We start from the raw sequence: 26886 nt of genomic DNA on the forward strand, positions 1-26886 counted from the left end.
AAAATCTGGGTTCAAGTTTAAGTTCCACTGTTTGCTCACTCTCAGAACCTATTTCTTCAGATGAAAAATGGATTTTATCATATTGCTATGAGAATACCAGGAATGATGTATATGAAGTAAATATAATACTACACAAACCATAGTTCATGATGATAATGATGGTAAAGAGAAAGGAAGAAGGAGAAGAATAAAGATAGAAGAAGTATGAGATTAACATGACTTTATTTTCTGGGTGGGAGGGAAGCAGATTTAGACAAACTGTGTGAGAAGAAGCAGTGCCTTCCCCTCAGCCCTCTACAGATGAGTAGAGTCCATTGAACAAATATTTATTGACCACTACTGCGTGTTAGGTTCTTGGGTGGTCAAACAGTTTGTACTTGACCACTAACCTAAAGGTTGACAGTTCAAATCCACCCAGTGGCACCACGAAAGAAAGACCTGGTGACCTACTTCCATAAAGATCGCAGCCAAGAAAACCCTGTGGATCAATTCTACCTTGTAACAGCACATGGGATCGTCATGATTCAGAATCGACTCAAAAGCAATTGGTTTTTTTTTTTGGTTTACTATGTGTTACTGGGGATACAAAAGTAAGTAAAATCTGTTCTCTGTATTATATGCCATAATGGAGGTTGGTATAAAATACAATGGATATAGATGAGGAAACGAATTTTCTTGGGTATGTTTGGTTGGGGGAGTCTGAGGCCATGGGCTTTGAGAAACTGGTTTCATTTAAGCTGAGTTTTAAAGGATAAGTGGAATTTCAGCAGGGGAAAAGGAGCTCTAGGCTGAGAGAATGGCCTGGGAAAGGCATTGAAGCATAAAAACAAGTGGTGAGTTCAAGGAGCAAAGAGTGCCATAGTCTATTGTGGCCAAAAATGGGTTGTGTGGGTGATGTGACCGGAAATGATGTGAGATGGTGGGCTGGGTCCAGGTAGGTTCAAATGGCACAAGCCTGTGTGCTGAGGCAAGAGGGTTTGCATTGGACTTTGGATGAAGGTGAGCCAGTGAGAGTTTTTAAAGCTGGCATAGAGTATTAACAGGATGAGTTCCGTATTTTAGAAAATTCTTAGGGCGGCCATGTGGAGTCTGAGCTCTATGAACAAAGGTTGGAGGCAGGAAGAGCAAAATGATTAGTAAGAGCCTGCTCCGCCAGAGTGGCATGACTTAGGCTGCAGTTCTCAGGCCTGAGTGCTGTGGCAAGCAGAATAATGGCCCCAAAGGTAGCCACGTCCTAATCTCTGAAACCTGTGAGTATGTTAGGTTCCATGGCAAGGGGGAATTAAAGTTGCAGATGGAATTAAGGTTGCTAATCAGCTGGCCTTAAAATAAGGTTATCCTAAATTATCTGGAGGAGCCCTGGTGGTACAGTGGTTAAGTGCTTGGCTGCTAACCAAAAGTTCCAGGGGTTTGAGCCCACCAGCCACTTCATGGGAGAAAGATGTGGCAGTCTGCTTCCATAAAGATTACAGCCTTGGAAACCCTATGGGGCAGTTCTACTCTGTCCTACAGGGTCGTTATGAGTTGGAATTGACTCAACAGCAACGAGTTTGGTTTTTGTTTTGTTTTGGATTATCTGGGGGTAGGGTAGGGGACAAATGTAATCACAAGGGCCCCTAGAAGTGGAAGAGGGAGGCAGAAGAGCAGGTCAGAGCGATGCCATGGGAGAAGGATTGGTCCAGCTGTTGCTTTTCTCTCAAGATGGAGGAAAGGGCCACAAACTAAGGACTGTAGATGTCCTCTAGAAGCTGGAAACAGACTCTCTCCTAGAGTCTCCAGAAATGAACATAGTTTGGCCAACACCTTGACTTTAGCCCAATGAGGCCCACGTCAGCCTTCTGACCTACAGAACTGTACAGTAATAAATTTGTGTTGTTAAAATGAGACTAATGGGGCAGAACAGTCCAGGGACAAGGACTAAAAGGCAGGAGGGGACACGAAAGCCAGTAATAGGGAACCCAAGGTCAAGAAGGGAGAGTGTTGACATGTCGTGGGGTTGTTAACCATTGTCATAAAACAATATGTGTACTAACTGTTTAATGAGAAACTATTTGTTCTGTAAACCTTCATCTAAAGTACAATAAAAAAAAAGAAAATGTCTTCACACACAAAAAAAAATAAAAATAAATAGATAAATTTGTGTTGTTTTAAGCCACTAAATTTGTGGTAATTTGTTACAGCAGCATAGGAAACTAATACAAATGTATATAAGGATCCCCTGAGGAGCAAGCTAAAGGTTCAGATTTCTGGCTTCACTCCCAGAAATTCTGATTCTTTTTGGTTTGGGTGGGGCTCAGGAGTCTGCACTATTAACAAACCTTATCCCTATCACTCCTGCCCCCAGTGATTCTGATGTAGGAGGTTGTGGACCACTCTAAGTTACGCTGCTATAGAGGATGGTAGAGGCTGAGGTCTCCAACATCTTGTTGCTTGTTGCCTGTTTCTGTGTCTGCGTTATTCCTTTATCCCCAGTGCCCTATACACGGCCTGGAAGTGGTGTTCAGTTAATTTCTTAGGAATGAGTGAATAAATTGGGAGAATTTAGACAATACATGAAAAATTGGTGGGGGTGGGCAGGAGAACTGTGTCTTTTTATGCTTGCCTCAGGAGTGATGGTGCACAATGGTAAGCGCTGTGCTGCTAATTGAAAGATTGGTGTCATTGACTGAATTATGTTCCCCCCAAAATTGTGTGTATCAGTTTGGCTGTGTCATGATTCCCAGTATTATGTGGTTGTCCCACGTTTTGTGATTGTAATTTTATGTTAAAGAGGATTAGGGCAGGATTGTAACACCCTTGCTAAGGCCACATCCCTGATCCAATGTAAAGGAGTTTCCCTGGGGTGTGGCCTGCACCACCTTTTATCTTACAAGAAGTAAAAGGAAAGGGAAGCAAGCAGAGAATTGGGGACCTCATACCACCAAGAGAGCAGTGCCAGGAGCTGAGCGCATCCTTTGGACCCAGGATCCCTGCGTGGAGAAGCTCCTAGTCCAGGGGGAGATTGATGAGAATGTCGACAGAGAGAGAAAGCCTTCCGCAGGAGCTGACACCCTGAAATTGGACTTTTAGCCTACTTTTTGTGAAGAAGTAAATTTATGTTTGTTAAAGCCATCCACTTGTGGTATTTCTGTTACAGCAGTACTAGATGACTAAGACAGTTGGTGACTCTGGGGGAGAAAGACCTGGAGATCTGCTTCCATAAGATTACAGCCATGGACCCCTATGGGGTAGTTCTATTCTGTCACATGAGGTCGCTATGAGTTGGAATCAACTGAACAGTACGTTAGAACAACAGCATGCTTGCCTCAAGAGCCAGAAGTGACTTAGGGAACTGGGTTCAGTAAGAAAGGCTGACAAGGAACTTCTACTTCTGAAATTGTTGAGTAACCCTGTGCACCCTGTACTTGTCACAAGAGGTCTCGGTGGCCTAAATTGTAGCCCTGGACTTAGACTTGCGGAACCCAGATTTGAATCTTCATTCTGCATCTATTTGTCCAACCCTAGGATAGTGGCTTAACCATCAGCTTCCACATTCTTAAAGGGGAAATAATAAATAATACTCTATATCTCAGGGTTGCTGAGAGGATTAAATGAAGCACTGTTGTTGTTAGGTCGCTTTGAGTCATTTCCGACTTGTAGTGACCCTATGTACAACAGAACGAAACACTTCCCGGTCCTGTGCCATCCTCACAACCCTTGTTGTAGCCACTGTGTCAATTCATCTCACTGAGGGTCTTCCTCTTTTTCTCTCACCCTCTACTTTACCAAGTGTGATGTCCTTCTAGAGGGACTGGTCCCTCCTAATAACATGTCCAAAGTATGTATGGCAAAATCTTGCCATCCTTGCTTCTGAGGAGCATTCTGGCTGTACCTCTTCCAAGACAAACTTGTTCATTCTTCTGGCAGTCCATGGTACATTCCATATTCTTCACCAACACCATAATTCAAATGCATCAGTTCTTCGGTCTTCCTTATTCATTGTCCAGGTTTTGCATGCATGAGGCGATTGAAAATACCATGGCTTGGGTCAGGCACACCTTAGTCCTCAAAGTGACATCTTTGCCTTTTAACACTGTTTTTAAATTATTGTACTTTAGATGAAGGTTTACAGAACAAACCAGCTTCTCATTAAACAGTACACATACTGTTTTATGACATTGGTTCACAACCCCATGACATGTTAGCGCTCTCCCTTCTTGATCTTGGGTTCCCTATTACCAGCTTTCCTGTCCCCTCCTGCCTTTTAGTCCTTGCCCCTGGGCTGGTGTGCCCCTTTAGTCTCATTTTGTTTTATGCGCCTGTCCAATCTTTGCATGAAGGGTGAACCTCAGGAGTGACTTCATTACTGAGCTAAAAGGGTATCAGGGGGCCATACTCTCGGAGTTTCTACAGTCTCTGTCAGGCCAGTGAGTCTGGTCTTTTTTTGTGAGTTAAAATTTTGTTCTACTTTTTTCTCCAGCTCTGTCCAGGACCCTCTATTGTGATCCCTGTCAGAGAAGTCAGTAGTGGTAGCCGGGAACCATCCAGCCATACTGGACTCAGTCTGGTGGAGGCCGTGGTAGTTTTGTTCCATTAGTCCTTTGGACTAATCTTTCCCTTGTGTCTTCAGTTTTCTTCATTCTCCCTTGCTCCTGAAAGGGTGAGACCAGTGGAGTACCTTAGATGGCTGCTCACAGGTTTTAAAACCCCAGACACTACTCACCAAAGTAGAATGTAGAACATTTTCTTTATAAACTGCCAATTGAGCTAGATGTTTCCCGAGACCATGGTCCCCACAGCCCTCAGCTGTCCTTCTGTGATTGACTTATTTCACTCAACATAATGCCCTCCAGATTCATCCATGTTATGAGATGCTTCACAGATTCATCATTGTTCTTTATCGTTGTGTAGTATTCCATTGTGTGTATGTGCCATAGTTTGTTTATCCATTCATCTGTTGGTGGGCATGTAGGTTGTTTCCATCTTTTTGCTATTGTGAACAGTGCTGCAATTAACATGGGTGTTCATATCTCTATTTGTATGATGGCTCTTATTTCTCCAGTATATATTCCTAGGAGTGGGATTGCTGGATCGTATGGTATTTCTATTTCTAGCTTTCTAAGGAAGCACCATATCATTTTCCAGAATGGTTGTATCATTTTGCATTCCCACCAGCAGTGCATAAGAGTTCCAATCTCCCTGCAGCCTCTCCAACATTTGTTATTTTCTGTTTTTTTGATTCGTGCTAGTAATGCTGGGGTGAGAAGATATCTTATTTTGGTTTTGATTTGCATTTCTCTAATGGCTAGTGATCGAGAGCATTTCATTATGTGTCTATTAGCCTCTTGAAATGTGTTCTTTGGTGAAGTGTCTGTTCATTTCCTTTGCCCATTTTTTGATTGGACTATTTGTCTTTTTGTTGCAGAGGTGTTGGATTTTCCTGTAGATTTTAGAGATTAGATCTTTGCCAGATATGTCATAGCCAATTTTTTTCCCCTAGTCTGTAGTTTCTCTTTTAACTCTTTTGGTGAAGTGTTTGGTGAGCATTAGTGTTTAATTTTTAGAAGATCCCAGTTAGCTAGCTTATCTTCTGGAGTTTTTGTGTTGTTACTTATAGTTTATATCCTGTTAATGCCATGCATTAGGGCCTCTAGCGTTGATCCTATTTTTTCTTCTATGATCTTTATAGTTTTTGGTTTTATATTTAGGTCTTTGATCCATTTTGAATTAGTTTTTGTGTATGGTGTGAGGATGGATCCTGTTTTATTTTTTTTTGTAGATGGACATCCAGTTTTGCAAGTACCGTTTGTTAAAAAGACTGTCTTTTCCCCATTTGATGGACTTTGAGGCCTTGTTGAAGATCAGGTGATGGTAGGTGGATGGATTTACATCTGGGTTCTCAATTCTATTCCATTGGTCAGTGTATCTGTCATTGTACCAGTACAAGGCTGTTTGGACTGCCTAGCTGTACACTAGGTTCTGAGGTCAGGTAGTGCAATTCCTCCTCCTTTCTTCTTCAATAGGGCTTTATTTATCCAGGGCCTCTTCCCTTTCCATATAAAGTTAATGATTAGTTTTTCCATCTCTTTAAAGAATGCTGTTGGTATTTCAATCAGGATTGCATTGTATTTGTATATTGCTTTAGGCAGAATTGTCATTTTCACAATGTTGAGTCTACCTATCCATGAGCATGGTATGTTTTTCCATTTATGTAGATCTCTTTCGGTTTCTTGCAGTAGTGTTTTGTAGTTTTCTTTGTATAGGACTTTTACATCCCTGGTTAGATTTATTCCTAAGTGTTTTATTTTTTAGGGGCTATTATAAATGATATTGTTTTCCTGATGCTTTCCAACACTTTAAAGAGTTCTTCTGCAGCAGATTTGCCCAATGCTAATGATGCACTGAATGTGATCATATTTGAAAAGCTATGAAACAATAGACATGTTAGGACTTTTTGTTAGTAGACTCCAGATGACCAAGACTGCCAGCTGGAGAGAACTTTTCACTGTTCTTATGGTCTTTCTGTTTGCATTGTTTTGGGTTTTAGGAGAGTTTTTCCCCTAAAGCTGGGAGTCTTTGCAACAGCATAGCTCACCTACTCTTAAAACTCTTTAATAATATACAGTAGAGCTGTTGAAACATAACCACTTTCTGGATCCACACCCAACATTTGCAGAGTCCAGAGCATGGCTACAAAAGGAGGCCTATGCTCTCTACGTTTACATATTTAAAAATTATAAATCAGCCTAACAAAATGTTGAATCAAAATGCTCTATGCTCCTTACCTGACAATGCACCTTTATAACTACTATGCAGGCCAGATTTTAATTTACTTATAATTTTGGACTCTTCAGAAAACCTACCCTCCCCTGGCCCCCCTTCCGCCCCTTGGTCTTACTTCCCATCCCCAGCTCTATCCCATTTCATAATGGGCCTATTAACAGCAGATCACTGGATAACCCCACCTTCACTTTCAAACTCTGTCCACTCCCCCTAAAAGTCACCCCAGGAGGCCTAGGGATGTACACATCGGGAACCAAGGGTGTGCAAGCCAGGAGAACAGTTCTTCTTCAGGAGGATAGACCAAGGGAAAAGGCCAGGCTGGGCCTTGGAAGTGAGCTGGGGGTCATCCAGCAGGGATCCTGGTACATGGAGCAAGCTATAAAGGCGAGTGACATACACTCTGAGTGGGCACTTCCTTTAGCTCAACAGACTTCTCACCCAGCAGAAAGGGAATGGGTATATACAGAGGGAGGCCAGAACAGGGTCATCTAATGTGCAGGTTCCAGGCAGTGCCATTGCTTGCCTGGGCTTCAGGGTGGGGCTGTGATGAGCCACCGCCTACCCTTGGAGAGTCCTACTTTTGAGGCTCAATGGCTGAGTTTGCTGGGGCACCAGATCTTGCCAGCAGGAAGACTTCTTGTCACCTCACTCCCTAATGGATTTCTCTGCATTTAAGTGAGTTCACGCTACCGTTTGGGGAAAAAGCATCTCAGGCTGAAAAGAGATTTTGTAATCCCACAAAATATTGTGAAAATGTCAGAGGCTTATTAAAGAGAAGATTACTCAAGGACATTCTATTTTAGGAAGTAGTGGTCCAGTTACATGAAAATGACAAACATAAAATAAATTAGAACATTTCTGTAACTTGATATTATATTTTTTCCTTACCATTCCAGCTACACTAAGACAGGACATGAAGTGGGGGTGTCCTGTAGCAAAGACACAATTTGCTCAGAGATGGGTGAGGCTCAGAGATCATGACTAAAAAGAGCCATTGCACTCAAGGGCAGACTTTGCCACTGGGAAGAGGATGCAGAAAGTGCCATAGTACTCTAGAATGTCAGAGCTGCTTCCAGTGCTGGTGCTTGGAGTTTCAGCGATGGGAAATGAACTTGCTGAAGGTGACAGAGAGAGGAGCAGATCATCAGCTGTCACTTGAGTCCCTTGTCTGCTGGGGTTCTTTCCATGACTTCCTCTCAACCCAATGCTTGGTTGCCGAAGTTGTCTCGATCAGTTAAAGGGGCTTCTGTTTACAACAAAGGCATGGGAGACTGGTGAGATTTTGCCTAGGAGAAAGATATCCTTTTTTCTTTTTCTTGAACATGTTTACAAGCTCTGCCCACAGACCCATCATTGAAGCAGTCACATTTAGCCTCCAGACAATGTGCTTTATGCTGGTCCTCAGAGTTGCTGACTCACTGACTCCCCCAGAAGTGGCTGTCGGGGCTGTGTGACTCATGTGAAAGGCAGCCAGCACTCAGCACCCCATTTCCTACGTCTACATGAGATTCTCAGAATAATGGTGACGATAAGACAAAGATGATGAATAGGGGACATTTAATATAGTGAAAATACTGAAAGTGATCAAGACTAGAAAATTATAGTTGCCAGGTCACCAACGGCTATTAACTATTCTGGTTTGACTAGCTAACTAGAGACAGAAGACAACTAGAAATCGCAGGCATGGGAAATGGCTAAGAGACCACAGAGTGGTCTCTGAGGTAACTATGGTTGCCACTCTGCGTTAATTATTTTTGGGACCCACTCTTCTTTTTATGATTCTTTTCTTCATGCTACTTTTCTTCTCCTCTGTGTATGTCCTAACCGTATCAATGCCTCTGCTTAGGCCCACAAGTGTCCAGAAAACAAGTCTGAGGTGGCCAACTTGTCCTCTTTCCCTGATTGCTTTGGAAATTACATTCCTTCTTGGGCTATTTGCCTAGGGCTGTAAACCATGGTTTAATGGACCTCTTTGCATAGGAGAGAAGGAGTTCTTTTCTTTTAAAAGAAAAAAAAAAGCAAATAACGGTATTAGCAACATTGAGTCCCTGTGGAGAATTCTGGTACAAGAATAAATTTGGCATGATGATTTTCTGTAGCCTCTTGCTACAGGAATTATACCCTGAATTGACTTCCCAGAGGCTTCTGTAATAAAACCAGGTATGCAGTCCTGAGAGGTCTAAGGAAGATCTGAAATTTTCATATGATAGCTGTTTTAAATATATCAATATGTCAGCCTGCATTCTGCATCCTCACTCTGGGGAATGGTGATGCTTAGAAGAGGCAGGTAAAGAATCTGGCTTCAGTTTCTGCACTGTTGGCTGAGGGATCATGGATTGTCTTTAAATATAATGAGAGTGCTCTTTCACCTTCCTTGACCCTTTAGTTAATCCCTAGCTAAATGGCAGGGGTCTCATTAGAGATGATCAATGAAAAAATGTGCTGGTATAGTAATTACTCTGAAGCTTACTTTTAAAACAGAGTGTAGGGATGGAGACATTTCAGGCTGATCACCTGAGGATGAGACCAGGGTTATCTTCTGCTCAGGAACCTGTGATCCTCAGGGACATGTAGTTTGTACCTGGGTCAAGCCAGAGATCCAGCCCATGCTCCTTTGCCTTTAACTAAAACCAAGTTTCCGTCATTGCTGTCGTTCATTCATTATTCAACAAAAATTTACTGAATAAATATCATGTCTACCATGTCCAGGCAGTGTTTCCATGTCCTGGAGCTATAGCATTGAATAAAAAGATAAATACCTCTGCCCTTGTGGAACTAATTATATCAGCTAATATAATACTAGATGCTGTAACAGACAAATCCAAAAATCTCAGTGGATAAACACAATAGATGTGTATTTCTTACTCCTGTAAAGTCAAATAGGCAACAAGGGTGGGGGAGGAGGGGCTGCTTGGCTCATTGTATTCATTCAGGAACCTGGATGAAAGCTCTGTGGTCTTCAGTGGTGACTTCTGAGATGCCCCTGTGCATTGACTCCGCCCACCTGTCAGACAACAGAAGAGAGAGAGTGGGTGCCTAAAAGTTGTGCATATCACTTCTACCCATATTACCTTCATTAGACCTCAATCATATGGCTTCACCTAGACATAAGGGAGCTGGGAAGTGTAGCCCCAGGCCCGGCTGTGCCTTCCCAGCAGAAACTTTACATTAGAGAAGGGGAACATGAATATTTGGTGGGGGGAGGTGGGAATCTCTGTCACACTTACATTCTACTGGGTGCACGAGACAGACAATAAATATATATGTAAGTACATCGTATAATATTTCAGATTATATTAAGAAAAATAAATCAGGGGAGGAGAATGTAGAGTGTAAATAATTGTGCAAGCAATTTTCCCTAATGTTACTCATTGGGTCATATTGTCTACAGAGTACATGTGAGTTTATCCTTTGAGTGTGTGAAGAAGTAAGGCTGTTCCTTCCTGAATTGTGCTGGAGCAGCTCAGAATGGAAAGAGAGACCTTACTCTGTGTCTTGCAAGCCACCAAGCCCATATTGTCATCACTGCAAATGACCAAGGTTACAGAGCTTATTGAGTACAAAAGATGTTATCAAAAAACATGAAGGAGATACAAACAGGTCAAAGTGCATTTAAATTTGCTTCTGGGGCTTTTCTATTTCTTGAGCTTTTGTATGCCTGCAATACAGACCCAGGATGAAGTTCACATGTTTTAGTTTTGACTCTGTGTGCATATTCTCAGTCTGCTTTTGGATATTCCTACCTTCCTGATTCTAAGAGGATCTATTTCCCTATGTGTGTAGAAAATCAAGGATTGATTTCCTCAATAGTAATAGAGTAATGTAGCCTTTGGAGTCCCTGAGTGGTGCAAACATTTAATTGGCTCAGCTGCTAACAGAAATATTGGTGGTTGGAGTCCACCCAGAGGTGCCTCAGAAGAAAGGCCTGATGATCTACTTCTGAAAAATCAGCCTTTGTTGGAGCACAGTTCTACTCTGACACACATGGGGTTGCCATGGGTGGCAATCGACTCGATGGCAACTGGTACTGGTTTTAATGTGGCCATTATGCTGAGGAATTCTAGCTGGTCTTGTAATGTCAATGATAGAAGGTTAACTGGAAGGAGCTACTGAGGGAAGTTAAACGGTACTAGGAATATACAGAATGATGGAAGGAAGTTTCGTGTTTGGTAAAACGCAGAGGCTTAGGTATTCCTGAAAAGTCTACTCATTCCTTGAACTGTGGGCTCAATTCAATGAGCATTTACTAAAAACTTTTATAGATCAGGCAATGTACTAGGTACTGGTGATATAGCAATAAACACAGTTCTGCTCCTGATCTCAAGGATCAACATTTAGCTATGAGAGAAAAGTACTTTATCCATCAGAAGAACTGGGTTTCAGTCCAACTAAGAAGGGCCATGAGTGCTACGCTAACAATCTTGGGTTTTCTGCTGTATAGTTAGTAAAGAATCATCAAGGACAATTTTTCTGCTGGGGGGTGGGTGACAGATTTAGAAGCTCGCCCTTACTAGCTGTGTGACAGTTGGCGAGTCAACCTCTCTGACCCTCGTTTTCTTTGTCTGGAAAGAGAAGCTAATAATAACTTCCCTCTCCACCTCACAGAGCTGTGATGATGATCAAATAAAATCATGTTATGAGGAAGAAATGCTATTCAGGTGTCAAGAACTACTATTAGGACCATTTAATGATGTGGATGTCTGGGAGAACAAGGGAGGACTTGGGTACTGAGCAGTGATACTCTGATAGCATAGTAACATCTTTCATCCAGACTGGAGTGTGGGGTATGTGTAGGCAGAAAACCAGTCTGGGTAAAAAAGCATAAACAATGGAATATTTTAAAGAAAAGTGTTTTTTTTTTCTTCTTCTTAGTTTAAGTCAAGAAAATAAGCAAGGGAGGACTTTAGGTTACAGACAAGAATGCATATATGGATGCAAAGAGAGGAAGTAAGCAGACTAGATGGGCTGCTACAGAGGCAGGCTCTAGGCCGGCAGGGCAGTGAGACTTTGGCAGGGGAACAGGGACAGAGCCAGGCACCAACTCAAAGGCAGTCAAGGCTCTGGAGCTGTTGGCCCAGCCCAGGTCAGGTCATGTCTTCAAGGAGTGCTCTGCAAGCTTCCTGAATCGCTCTTCCTCCAGGAAGCACCTGGCCCCCAGGGAGCTCACTCTTCCAGAAATTACAACATGACTCTTGGCAGCATTTACACTATTCTTTTTTTTTGTTTACTGAAAGTACTGTTCCAAGAAAGAAGATGCTTGTTTCCGGGAGGCCTCAGGACTTATCTGGTTTTATGTAGACTTTGGGACCTCATGTGCCAATGCAGTGCATTTTATCAAGACTTCCCTTGGTAAAATAGGGTAAGAGTGTTCATGCAAAGTAATCGAAGTTACGGTTGGTCTGTTACCAAACCATGAAACCCCGTTAATTCATTCCAAGTTTGAGAATTCATCCTAAAGTTGAAAGCATATATGGGAAGTCTTCAGTCTGGAAAAAATGCTCATTTTAGGCTGTTTTTCCCTGATATATCCTGAAAAATCACTGAGAAAGAAACGGTCACAAATATTTTACTGAAAAAGAACTAATCATATGAAGTCAAAATTTCTGTCTAATCTCAGTATTTGGAATCCCAAGTGGTTACTACAGAAGCAAAATTTTTGAATGATAGCATAAACACTTACTGAAAATTTATTTCACTTTCATCTTTGAATGGTCCATAGTAACAGAGAGGGATACTGACCTCCAGATAAGAGAGGGGGATGACATTGGCAGAGTGGGGAGAAGTGCACCAGTGGAGCACACGTCTAATCTATGTTTCATTTAATTCTCACAAGAGGTGATTCTTACAAAGTTGGTATAGTTATGCCCATTTCACAGATGAGGCTATTGAGACTGAAGGAGTCACGCAGAAGTGGTGGCGCTAATATTAGACCATGTTTGTTGTTGTTAGGTGCCAGCAAGTTGATTCCAACTCATAGCAACCTAATATGACAGAGTAGAACGCTACTTAACTCCAAAGTCTAAGCTCTTTCCTCAGTTCTCCCTCTTTACTAAGAGAGTTTTCTGGGACTTTGGCTAGGAACTGGCTAGGAAGAACAGGAGAGCTTGTTAAGCTGGGTGGATCAGTGAATAGAGGAAAAGTCTCTCAATTACAGAGCTGTGAGGGTCAGGGGGAATTGCTTGAGTTATGGAACACTGCTTCTAGGCTCAGCCCCTCTCCCACTTCCTTACTTTTCTTCTTCCTTTCAGGGTTTCTCAATCTTGGCATTATTGACATTTCAGGCTGGGTAATTCTTTGTTGTGGGGAGTTGTCCTATGCATGGTAGGATGTTTAGTAGCAACCCCGGCCTCTACCCTCTAGATACCAGGAACAGTCCTCCCTCAAGCTGTGACAATGAAAATTATCCCCAGACATTGCTGAATAACGCCTAGGGGAGGGATGGAAATTCCTCCTGTTAAGAACCAATGTTTTATGGTGACCAACCAGTCCGGTTTGCCCTGAACTGAAGAATTTTCTTGGATGTAGGAGTTTCAGTTCTAAAACCAGGGTAGTCCAGGGCAAACTGGGATGATTGATTACCCTATTCATGAAGTTTCATCTCCTGGTTAAATAAAGAATGTAATGGCAGATGGGCATTGTCAGCATGGTTGGCATGTCCCAGTAGCCTTCATTCATCTAAGCTGTGGCTGTGGCTGTTACTGTACCAAGCACATCTGCCCAGTACCCCTTTCTTCCCTCTGGGTAGCTGGTCAGAGGTGTCGCAAAGTGACCTACTTCAAGAGGGCTGGCTGATTGAATGTGTCCATAGTTTGAATCCACCAGCCGCTCCTTGGAAACTCTATGAGGCAGTTCTACTCTGTCCTATAAGGCTGCTATGCGTCAGAACTGACTTGACCACAATGGATTTGTTTGTTTGTTTGTTTTTACACATAATGGAATACTATGCAAGCATAAAGAACAACAATGAATCTGGGAAATATCTCACAACATGGTTGAATCTGGAGGGCATTATGCTGAGTGAAATAAGTCAATCACAAAAGGACAAATACTGTATGAGACCACTATTATAAAAACTCAAGAAAAGGTTTACACATAGAAAAAAAATAATCTTTCATGGTTATGAGGGAGGAGAGGGCTGGAAAGGGAAATCACTGACTAGACAGTAGACAAGTGTTAACTTTGATGAAAGGAAAGACAACACACACTGCAGGGAAGTGGGTACAACTTAACCAATGCAAAGCCATAGAAGCTTCCTAGACCCATCCAAACACCTTGAGGGACCAAGTTACTGAGGCTCAGGGCTAAGGACCATGGTCTTGGGGGACATCTAGGTCAACTGGTATAATACAGTTCATAAAGAAAATGTTCTGCATCCTACTTTGGTGAGTAGGGTCTAGGGTCTTAAAAGCTTGTGAGCAGCCATCTAAAATGCATCTACTTGTCCCATCACGTTCAGAGCAAAGGAGAATGAAGAAAACCAAAGACGCAAGGAAAATATCAGTCCAAAGGACTAATGGACCACATGAACCACAGCCTCCACCAGTTTGAGCTCAGAAGAACTAAATGGTGCCTGGCAACCGCCACCGACCACTCTGATAGAGGTCACAATAGAGGACTCTGGACAGAGTGGGAGAAAAAATGTAGAACAAAATTCAAATCTACAGAAGAGATCAGACTTACTGGTCTGATAGAGACTGGAGGAACCCCTGACACTATTGCCTCTGCTAACTCAGAACTGAAGTCATTCCAGAAGTACACCTTTCAGCCAAAGATTAGACAGGCCTATATAATAAATTGCCAAGAAACTAGAAGACAGCTACCTGGCCAACTGACTGGAAGTGATCCATATTTATGCCTATTCCAAAGAAAGTTCTTCTAACAAAATGTGGAAATCATCGAACAATATCATTAGTATTACACACAAGTAAAATTTTGCTGAAGGTCATTCAAAAGCACTTGCAGCAGTAAGTCGACAGTGGACTGCCAGAAATTCGAGCCAGATTCAGAAGATATGGAACGAGGGATATCATTGCTGATGTCAGATGAATCTTGGCTGAAAGCAGAGAATACCAGAAAGAAGTTTACCTGTGTTTTATTGACTATGGAAAGGCATTCGACTGTGTGGATCATAACAAGTTATGGATAACACTGCGAAGAATGGGAATTCCAGAACACTTAATTGTGCTCATGAGGAACCTGTACTTAGACCAAGAGGCGGTCATTCGAACAGAACAAGGGGATGCTGCGTGGTTTAAAATCAGGAAAGTTGTGCGTCAGCGTTGTGTCTTTTCACCATACTTATTCAATCTGTATGCTGAGCATATAATCTGGGAACTGTATGAACTGTATGAAGAAGAACAGGTCATCAGGACTGGAGGAAGACTTATTAACAGCCAGCAATACGCAGATGTCACAACCTTGCTAACTGAAAGCGAAGAGGACTTGAAGCACTTATTGATGAAGATCAAAGAACACAGCCTTCAGTATGGATTACACCATAACATAAAGAAAACAAAAATCCTCACAACTGGACAAACAAGCAACATCACGATAAATGGAGAAAAGATTGACGTTGTCAAGGATTTTATTTTACTTTGATCCACAACCAATGCCCATGGAAGCAGCAGTCAAGAAATCAAATAATGTATCGCATTGGGTAAATCTGCTGCAAAAGACCTCTTTTCTTTACAGTGGCAGAAAGCAAAGATGTCACTTTAAGGACTAAAGTGCACCTGACCCAAGTCATGGTGTTTTCAATCACCTTATATGCATGCAAAAGCCTGACAATGAATAAAGAAGACCAAAGAAGAACTGATGCCTTTGAATGATGGTGTCGGTGAAGAATATTGAATATACCATGGACTGATAGAACAAATCTATCTTGGAAGAAGTACAGCTAGAATGCTCCTTAGGTGCAAGGATGGCAAGACTTCATCTCACGTACTTTGGACATGTTATCAGGAGGGACCAGTCCCTGAAGAAGGACATCATGCTCGGTAAAGTACAGGGTCAGCAAAAAAGACGAAGACTCTCAGTAAGATGGATTGATGCAGCGTTTGCAATAATGGGCTCAAGCATAACAGTTGTGAGGATGGTGCAGGACAGGGCAGTGTTTCATTCTGTTATACATAGGGCCGCTATGAGTCGGAACCGACTCGATGGTACCTAACAGTAATAACTACATAAAGCAAACAATAACACATGTGAGGAATGTGCTTCTTAGCTCAATCAAATATGCAAGACCAAATGGGGAACACCTGCCCTAAAACAAAGACAAGAAAGCAGGAAGGGACAGGAAACCTGGATGAATGGACACCTTGGGGTGTAGAGGGAAAGGGGAAGAGTGCTGACGCATTGAGGGGATTGCAACCAATGTCACAAAACAATTTGTGTATAAATTTTTGAATGAGAAACTAATTTGTGCTGTAAACTTTCACATAAAACACAATAAAAAATGGTTTGCTATCAGGATTATTTTTGTTGTGTTTGTTGAGGGTAATACACAGTTTGGTTCTTTGAAAATTTACATAGCACTTCCAAAACATATCATTTGTCCCCTGGCCTTCTGATTTTGATATCATTCTTATCCTCATTTAAAGATGAAAACAAATGAATTCTGAAGGTGATAAATAATTTGCAGAGGCTAAATGCCAGGTTTAGTGTCTCGATCCTTGGCCTCCATATCTTGTGACCTCTTCTGTCTACCAGCCTGCCCGAGGAGTCTTGGATGTAAGCAAGAGTCTGGATGCTGTAAATGTTAAAGGACCCTAGAGGCGGAGGACACCTAATTAATTAGTACTCCACTGGCTATCAGGCCACTCCCAGTCACTTCCCCACCAGGTCACTCACTTCCTCTAAGTTGTTTTGCAGACTTTCTGGAAAGCCCCAGACAGATCCAGATCTATCTGGCTCAGAGCGGTCAGACATGCGTAGACCAGACAAAGATGACCGACAGATGACCCCGGGCTGCCACGCATGCTCAATAACAGAAGCGAACTCACGCCAAGGAATGAAAAGACTCCCAACAAAGAACCAAAATCACCGGACATACGTCATCTGCAGTAGCCGAGCCTATTTCGAAAGCGCAGAGTCCATCGGCCACTTCCGTGCCAAGTCTTAGCCCCACCCTGTAATAAATAATCAATAGAAACTATGAATATGTAGAACTTCCTGATCCTGCCCACCTGCCTTCCTCCACCCCTATATGAATATGTATAATTCCCCAAACCTATAAAACATAAATGCTTCCTCAAATTGAGGAACTCAATCTGAGGTCTATACCTCTGAGTTCCCGCTTGCTTACTTGCAAGATAAACTCTTCCTCTCAAAACCGGTGACTGAGAGATTGGCTCCCTGAACGCTGGGCACGGACCCGTTGATCCGGTTCCATAAACCTGAATTGTGGAGGGTGTGAATCAGCTCAATTGGCAGTGACTCTGGCAATAGACCTCTTTCTTGAAACAAGTGGGAGGAGGAAGCAAGCTTCCCGAGGGCAGTGCCTAAGACTCACGTTCACCTGGCACTGGCCTTGCTGATACCTGCACTTTCCTCTGTGCCCTGACACAGCTGTGGAGGGTGTGATTTGCTGTGTATGACTGCGTTTTCCTTGGTTATGTAAACCGGTGGCTTTTGCCAAGAAGTCTCCGTGCTCAAAGTCCAAGCTGGTTGCCTCCCATTGGCGGACTTTGTTTCATTTTATTGGGAGGCAAACTTTTTGAGTTACACAGCAGACAATTGCCAGTGTCTCCTGGGAGTGAGATGCCTGGAGTTCGGGAACCCCAGCCCGTGACAATGATAGCAGACGAGTTGGTTTTCTTTGTGAATGGCAAGAAGGTAAGCAGGAGCTGACCTTTGGTTTGACTTTCCCTATCCTGAGCGGACATATGTATCCTCCAGAGAGAGAACACTATTCGTGTTCTTTGTCTCACCTGTTCTCTCTTACTAATTCTCCTTTTCTCTTTCTCTCTCTCTCCCTTCAGAGGTGTTCCTGTATTTTTGGTAACACTGGGGTAAGAAATTCCTCTTAGGGTTAGAACACAGGCAATAGACAAAGGAGTGAGGGTGGGGGAGGGAAACAAGAAGAGAGTCATCTGTGAACTCACTGCCAACTCTCTGCAGTGGTAGAGAGACTGGTGATGAAATTGAGAAAGGGGGACAGGGTTCTGGTGAGACTGGGCGGCATCAAGCACACTTCGATTTCTGTGTTTTGTCAAAAATATTCTAGAGCTTTGGCTGCTCTCTTTACTGAGAGAAGGAACAGGATGTGCTTCTTGCAATATAAAATGTACACAGCCTTTGATTCTGATATATTATGTATATAAATGTAACAGCTAGTCCCAGAATGTTTTTTTTCCATAGAGGGCACCATCCCCTCCCCCGCCCCCACTTAATTCTGGATATAAATATTGCAAATCTCTTACTTTGATATAAATCATCCTCTTGAATTAACCTCGCTGATGCACTGGGACCTAGGAAAGTTGGGGGAGGGGAAGGGAGACATATGGGATGGGCATCAGTCCTGGGGACACCACAAGGGTGAGCATCTTTGCAAATTTTAATGCAGGTGCAGGTAGAGGTGGTGCAAACACATTACATTGTAGCCAGTCCTCATTTACCCTCCCTACACCACGCCTAAGGCGCTAAGGCGCTGGTGTCTGCATCAGCTATCCTCCTGGGAATGAAAGGGACAATAAAAGGGTGGCCATAGTGGCATGCACAAGGAGATATAGCACCCTAACCTTGTAACTGGCCACATGGACAGTGTGAGCGGTGCATGTATCCGGTGGGCCCCAAAGAAGAGCAATTTTATTTGTTTTGCTATATTCACACTTTCTGGAGAATGAGAAACTGGGTGACTTTTTGAGGTAATTTTCAAGAACCTAAAACATACTTGGTAGGACTCTAGGATTTAGATTGTCGGGGTGTGTTTGGGGGACTAGCAAGCGATTTCAGAGCAATTTCAACATTAGTGCTCCAAAGACTCTTTGATTCAGTGTGAGTTTGAGTGGTGCCACTGGGGAGGCACTGGGGAATGGGGTCAGTTGTGGTCTCCCAGGCTCAGAGTTGTCTCTTTGTGCTGCTTCCTTTTCAGGGTTGGTGACATCTGGCATCAAACCAATAGGTAGGGCAAAGTGCCCAAGTTAATGGCAGTCAGGCTTTTACTGCATCCAACATTCCAAACAACTTTGTTGCATTCAGCAATTACATTGTATTGATTGAATAAATAGTTAATGAATTGGCTTCTTGGAAGTGTTACTTACACAAAGGCATGTTCTGTGGAATTTTGTAGGCAGTATTTACATTGGATGAGAGGCTGGATTAAATGACTTTCAAGGCCATGTCTAACTCTAAGATTTTTATTATTTAGTTTTGAACCCTCAATTTGTGAGTGACAGTATAAGGTCCTGCTCTTCTGTAGGGACAGTTTGCTATTATGCACTGCATCTGGAAAGGGGCCTTCGAGGTAAATCTGGCTTGGTGAAAATTCTTTTCCCTTGAATTTTATTTTCACTTTAGGAAAGCAATTTTTAATTATTAGAGATGGTATCATCACATCAAACCCTTCTTTCTGTCTCTAGCAGCTTCTACAACTGCCAGTTTCTGTGATGAATATCCATGTTTGTAATTTATAAAGATGTGGCCTCTTGAGAAATTGCCAGAAAGGTGGAGAGGTCAAATGCAAGGGGTAATGAGGGGTACCCAGGGCTATAAAAATAAGACCAAGTAAGGAAATTTCCAGTCAAATAAAGGCAGCTGTGAGTAAGCTTGTTCTCACTTCTCCTCCTACAATGCCCTAGACCTTTTGTTACAGGTTATTGTGTAAGGACATTACCAAAGAAGTTACCAGAACTTGATGACTTACTCTCAAATGTGGGTCCCCTACTATCCTTGTTTTATACCACTGTCCAGAACTCTGTCTGCACTGAATGGGGCCCTGGAGAGTGTGTAAGACACAAAGAATTAAATAATGTTCTATCAAATGTCTCAGGGGCCCTCTGTGGTGTCAGTGGGCGTTGATGTCTATTGCTTTCACATCTTCTTCAGCTCTAGTGTCAGAGTCAAAGGGAAAGAGGGAGAGATCTTAAATTGCTCAGGATTTTATTACCATCGTAATGATTGTAATTTTGGAGGGCAGGATTCTTGCTTTTCTGAGCAGTCACTCTCTGTTTAGTGGAGATCGTGACACCTAGAGGAGTCTGGGAAAATTTGGCACATAGGGTGCAGCTGAAGGTGCTTAGGAGTGATATCTAGCTACACAGTGTCAGCTACAGAGAGCCTCAGAGTGGCGCTCACTCACTCACTCACTCACATATTCAACATTTATCAAGCTCCTTCCGAGGCTGAAGGCTGTGGCATATGCACTGGAGGAATAAGATATCTAAGACTAGAAATTTGCGGTCAGGAGCCGATGGACTAGCTGGAGAGGTAGATTATGATTAGACAAAGTAATATATTCCAAAATATATTTCACAGAAAATTAGCCCCATGAAATAACTCTTCTTGGATATTCTTAAACCAGTTAGCATAGTGCTTGGCACCAAGTAGTTGCTCAATTAATGTGGATGGAATTAACAGATGAATATTAAAGGTCCTGTATGAAATAAATCTTTTTTAAACTTTATATTTTAAAATAATTTCTCAAACTTGCAGAAAAGTTGCAGGAAGAGTACGAAGAAATATTAAATACACTTTACCCACATTCACCAACTGTTAACATTTTGTCATATTTGCTTTATCATTTCCCCCCCTTTCTCCTCTATATATGTAGACACACATATACATGTATATATTATGTACATATATAAATAATTTTATGTATTTATGTATCCAATTAATAGAAAGTATATGAAGTAAAAAATTTTCTCTCTGAACCATTTGAGGGTAAATTGCAGACATTATGTTCCTTTACCCCTAAACACTTCAAAGTCTGTTTCATAAACATAAGAGTATTCTTTTACAGAAGCACAGTCCATTTATAAAAATTAGGAAATTTAGCATTGATATAATACTATTACCTAATCTATAGGCCTTATGCATTTTTTAAAATTTTCCCAATAATTTTATTAGTAGTAATTTTATTCCCTCCAAGCCTGGGATCCTGGCTCTGCATTGCATTTAGTTGTCACGTCTCTTTAGCCTTCCTTAATCTGGAAATTGCGCCTCAGCTTTTCTTTGATGTTTTGAAGAGAACTGCCCAGTTATTTTTCACAATGTTCCTCATTTTGAGTTGGTCTCATGCTTTCTTATAATTAGATACAGAGTCAGCATTTTCGATAGAAATACCACATAAGTGAGTTGACTTTCTCAGTGTATCATATCAGGGGGCACAAAATGGCAATTTTTCCCACTGTTAATAATGTGAACTTTGATCACTTGATTAAGGAGGTGTCCACCAGGTTTCTGCACTGTAAGAATACTCTTTTTCCATTTGTAATTAATAAGTATTCTGTGAGAAGTTACTTTAAGACTATGTTAGTATCTTGGTCCTCATCAAACTTCCACCCACTGATTTTAGCATCCATTGATGATTCTTGACTTGGTCAATTGTTGGGCTGCTTACAAGATGGTCAACTATATTTATTAGTTGGCATTCTTCTGTAAGAAAGAGCTTTCTTTCCCTTCTCCCCCATTTGTTTGTCTTTTATTCATTGATCATAAATTTGGACTGATGGATTTTAATTTTATTTGATGAGGTATAATCCATTATTGCCACTATTTGTTTTGATGCTCAAGTTTTTCCAGAAGAAATCTGCTTAACCTGGCATTTCCTAAACCCACTTCACCATTGGCATCCTGCTGAGCAAGTGCTCCATGGAACCCACCAAGGCAAAACCTGCAGTTGTGCCAGGAGAGTGGCATAGAATTCAAATGGATGAAAAACCACTGTGGCTAGGGTGATCTGCAAAGGTTCTACTACGAAAATCTTTGGGTCTTTTGAAAAGTCAAGATGCAGGTGGAAGAGGAATGTCATGGTCAAAGGCACAGGAGTCGGAAGGTATAAGTTGTACTTTTAATGCAGTGAGAAGGCCAACTTGGCAGGAAAGCAGGAAGGAGAAAGAGTGGAAATGAAGACTGGGAACATATTTAAAAGGTCCTTGAAAGACAGCGTACAGAACTTGGAAGTTACCTTGAATATGCAGGAAGTCACGGAAGGCACTGAGCAAGAAACGGATGTGATTTGGTAAAAGCAGAGCTGCAGGACCGAAGGAAGGAGCAACTTGGGGGAAGGAGATGGTTGAGAGGCTTTTACTGCCACCTAAGAGAAAGGTGATAAAGATCTTTATTTTGTCCATTTATGAATTCATTCTTCAGGAGAAAAGAAGTGTCTCTCTGCATGATCTTTGTAACCCGGACATTGACCAACCTGGACTCATGGGGTGTAATCATAAAAGAAAATTAATTCTATCTCCACTATTCCTTTGAACTTTATTCAAGGGGCAAATTCTAGTAGTTTTATGACATTTTTTATTATTCTTCATCAATAAAAAGCCAAACATAGTCCAAATTCAGCAAGGAGAGGTGAGGGTAGCAAGAAAGTTCCTATTTAATTGGTACCGTTGTAAGATGACTGCCTGTTTTCTGGCCCTGTTAGGTGTTTGAAGCTGACTCTTTTCTTTCTCTTGTGATTGCTTTCAAGAATATTTCAGGGGCCACCACTGGGAACATTCGATTTCACATCTCATGACATGAGTGATGCATTTTTTTCAGGTCAGCTACTCTCCCTCAGCCTTTGGTTTTGGGAGGTCCATTCTACATAGGTCCTATCACTCCCTTTAGTCAGTTTTTTGGGGACTGATTTAAACCGCTCTGAGCCAGCTCTCTCTCATTCATGGCCTCTACTAGGTCTGTGGCAAACACTTTCATGCGTTTGCTCTAACAAACCCAGCACTGCCGCCTCTTCTCCAGATTGTCTGTCAAGCCTATCCCTAGTGTTTATATAGGGCAGACTCCATCCCCCATACTGTACAGAGCTGTTGAAGCCCTATCGCTTAGTTTGAAGTGTGGGACAGACACCTGCTACCCCTCTTCCTTAACAGAGCATGGACTTATAGTACAGTTCTCTCTAAAGAAACCTTATCACAAATTCTTTCCTTCTCTCTCATCCCAATAACCCAAAACCTTTTACCCTTGATAATGGATGAGGAGCTTAAAATTCACAGGTTTCTTCTGACAGTTTCCATCTGGGACTGGCACCTCACTTTGTAGACACCCTTTTCCAGCGTATAAAACGAACTGTTTATGGACTTGTGGTTTGAGATTTCTTCTCCGTTTATGACACGTGTTAATATTGTTAACTGTGATGACTCATAAGATACAGTACTTCTCGATACAGGAGACTGGCTTTCTACAGTCATGTGGCGGGTCTGGGTGTGAACATTCAAGGAGGCAAAGCCAGAGATTGTATGCTAATGGTGTCACAGGTGTGATCCAGCAGCTGGAAATGAAATGACATGTTTGATGTGACGGGAACTTTTCCTTGGTCAAAAGTTCTCTGGGTGGTGCGAACAGTGTGTGCTCAGCAACTAACTAAAGGTTGGCGGTTCAAAGTCACTCAGTGGCGCTGAGGAAGAAGGGCCTGGCAATCTGCTTCTGTAAAGATTACAGCCAAGAAAACCCTATGGAGCAGTTCTACTCTGTAACAAAAGGGGTTACCATGAGTTGGAATTAACTCAACGACAACGGGTTTGTTTGTTTCGGGCTTTTGCCTTGGTCAGCCTATGTGGCAGGTGCAACACCTGAGTTTTCTACGGTGGATTCAGAGATGGGCATTAATGTAGAATTTTAGAATCTAAGGATATAAGCGTGCACATAGTCTGACTGGCAGTTAATGTGCTCATTCTTACGGAGTCGTCAAGAAAAAAATCTTCATTTTCACGATTTATTTAGCGTATCTCCATTATCTCCATAAATTCATGAATGAGATATTGAAGGGGAAGAAAAACATTGCAGAATGATGGCTAAGGATGATATATTTTTCCTTCTTTTTTTTTCGTAGGTGGTGGAGAAAAATGCAGACCCAGAAACAACACTTTTGGCCTACCTGAGAAGAAAGTGTATCCTAACTTTGGAGTAGGAGGTGGGAGTGAGGGAGAGGGCGCCATGGGAACTGTTCTCTGGGCTTTACATCATTTTCTAAAGACCAGTAGGGAGGCAGTGAATGTAGAGGAAAGAGCACTGGAGAGGAGTCTGAGCACCTGTGTTTTGGTTGCAGTCTGTCCCTTAGAAGCTGTGTGGCCTTGGGCACTCATTTGAGCTCTCTGGTTCTGAAATGCTCAGCTGTCAAACGAGAGAATTGTTCTTGCGTTCTTTAAGATCTCTTCCAGCAAACACTAGTAAATCCTGGTTCTGTAAAATTAACAGTTCAGAAAGGGCTTCATTGGTCATTTCCCCAGGGAGGAGAGGGGCACTTCCTTAGGTGACCTCTGCTTAATAAATACATGGAAATAAATATTTCCAGCTCTGCCTAGGTAGAGAGAAGTATCAGGGGAAGGGGTGTCTGTTGGGAAAGGGATGCCTCAGGTGGAGGATTGTGTAGAGGCCTGATCTATTGTGGATGTGACAGGTGCTAGGAGGCATCTAGGTCAGGTGACTCCCTTAGATGGGCTTTGGATGCCGTTCTTCACTGGAGTGGTGAGGGCTTCTGTAAGATCCCCTGTACCTTTTGTGCTTTCAGGGTATGAAAGTAGTCTGAGACCTTGGAACAAAAACAACAACCAAAGTAATAATAATAATAATAATAAGAGCTAACATTTAATGAGCACTTAAGATATTCAGGCAGAGTTCAAAGTGATTTGCATAGGGTTATCTCACTTAATCCCCACAGCAGTTCTGGGGAACTGTAACATTCCCTTTCACAGATGGTGAAGTGGAGCCTAAATACATTCAATGAGCTGTGTTTTGCTAGTATATTCTGGATAAATGCTGGCAGAGCCTGGACTACATCCTAGAGCCATGCTCTTAAACTCTCACCTCTACTGGAAACGCTCCAGAGGTCTGTTGTTAGGACTGCGCTGAGCTGATCTCTGTCAACGAAACCCCTTGCTCCTAGGGGAACATAAGACAGGTAGATCTGCTGAACCACTCCAGGTCTTTGTTGTTTGAGACAACAAAGGATTGTTTCAACACCCACAGCAGTAAGTCTGGGATTCACGGCCTTATCCCTGGTCCACTCACCTCCTATTAGGCTGAGGGTGACTCTGAGGTACTTTGTCCTGGACTTTTGACCCGGAGTGAGCAGTTCTGGAGGTTCATGGTGGCCATGTCAGGACAGGTATTTTTTTTCATACTGGAATAATCACTTGGTAGGATCAGGGACTACATGGATCACCAACCCAGCCCATCTACCTGAGAAGTCTAGGAAGGAACTTTCATGCTCAGAGATTCTTGATAGCATTTTTAGATTCTAATAAAGTTTTGAAGCCCAGAAATTCATTATCATAGCAGTGGGCTGGTTTAAAGGTCAAATATGAAATGAAATCCAAAACTGAAAGTTGACATGCAAATATAAAGTCTCCGTGGCTTGTTTTTGCTGAGAAGTAATTTACAGGATTCCTGGGCAAGAGAAGGCCCTAGCCTTGATGTCTACTCTGGCTTCCAGAAGACCCCCAGGCTGGAAGAAGACTTTGCTAGACTTTGGATTGCCACCATCCATCCCCCTAGAATTAACTGAACTGCTGATAACTGCATATATCCTGATTAGTGAAAAGAGTAAGTTAGGATATTGAAATCTCTTCCCAGACATGTTTTGCAGGAGGCAGCATGGTGAGGAAGCAGTGCACCAAACCTGGAGTCACATGACTGTGTTAGAGCCCTAACACTCAAGCTCCTATGTTACCTTGTGTGGCTCATGTTACCTCTCAGGTTTCAGTTGTTTTTTGTTTTTTTAATCTGCATTGAAATAGTAGTTCCTGCCCCATCTGCTAACCAAATTATTGTGAGGATCAAACAGGTACATGGATATAAATGCTTTTCAAGTATAAGATGCTATATCATCGTTAGTTATTTTTACCTTGAAAATTAGGTAAGTGACCCGGCAATAATAATCTCAGTTCCCTCTGCCATCGGTAGACAGCCAGATGGCTTAGAGACCTGCAGCCCTCAGTAAAAGGCAGCAACCAAGTCCATGTGTCTCAGGGAAATGGCCACCATCATTGCTTTTCTCTAGAATAACCTGTTAGGCACTTTTTAGAATGTAAAATATCAGATTATCTATTTCCTCAAGTACATGTAAGAGGTGTCTCCAGTATTGATCTACGACCTCAAAACCTCTTTAATTTCCATTCTGATAGTTTATGGACTGGATATTCATAAGATCCTGGGTTCTAGAATTAAATTTGGCTCCTGGGACTTCATCAGTCCAAAAGGTTCAGAGTGAAAAGCTGAGACTCGGCATGTCCCAGAACAGGTCAACATCCCATTCTGGCCCAAATGGCCTCATTGTACACCCAGCCAGAGTGACATGAGGGCTGCCCCTCATGCTTAGTCTCTGAGTCACAAGAATTACTTGCCCAGTGAGACAACAGGGCTGGGAACATAGAAGGCCATTCCTTGAAGACCCTGGCCCAAAGAAAGCCTCGAGGACTGGAGAGCCCTAGAACTTGAGTGCCAGGGGATGACACATAGGTGCTGTCCAATGGGACCCTGATGCCTTTCCTCTTCTGTGCAGTGGAGTCGGCTCTATTTTCTTCTCCCAGAGGCACATACAGCCTCTCTGAATGAGGAGGAAGTGCGAGTTGCCTGCCTCTCCGGTCAAGGGGCCTGAGCCTGTGAGGGCAATGGATGAAAATATCCATGCAGCTCTGCCCAGGCAGTTCCAGCAAAGATGACTTTCCCTGCATTCCATGCTCCTTAACCCTTGACCACCCAGTGGGGCTGAGCGGGACCAAGCTTGGCTGTGGAGAAGGGGGCTGCGGGGCCTGCACCGTCATGCTTTCCAAGTATGATCGTTTCCAGAACAAGGTCATGTATCCTTTGCCTGCTGGCTGATTTCTCATAAGACTTGACTGGATATAGAGGTCAGCTTGGGAGTGAGTGTGCAAGTGTGTGTGTGCATGCGTGCACTCGAGTGTGAATTAAGTCCCTGTAGTTCTGGGCAGCTGTGATCATGGGTGGAAAAGTTGTAAA

General features: G+C 42.5%; 1 protein-coding gene across 1 annotated transcript in view; it reads left to right on the forward strand.

The window, feature by feature from the left end:
• The first annotated feature begins 17007 nt into the window (after positions 1-17007).
• XDH (xanthine dehydrogenase) overlaps positions 17008-26886 on the forward strand; it is a 90805-nt gene continuing 80926 nt past the window's right edge. The window contains exons 1-3 of the mRNA XM_023736414.1: positions 17008-17595; positions 23759-23816; positions 26630-26726. Coding sequence (XP_023592182.1) covers positions 17521-17595; positions 23759-23816; positions 26630-26726 — 230 coding nt within the window. The 5' untranslated portion in view covers positions 17008-17520. The remainder of the gene's footprint in view (positions 17596-23758; positions 23817-26629; positions 26727-26886) is intronic.

Source organism: Trichechus manatus, unplaced genomic scaffold (genome assembly GCF_000243295.1).
Source record: "Trichechus manatus latirostris isolate Lorelei unplaced genomic scaffold, TriManLat1.0 scaffold00005, whole genome shotgun sequence".
Classification (NCBI taxonomy): Eukaryota; Metazoa; Chordata; class Mammalia; order Sirenia; family Trichechidae; genus Trichechus; species Trichechus manatus.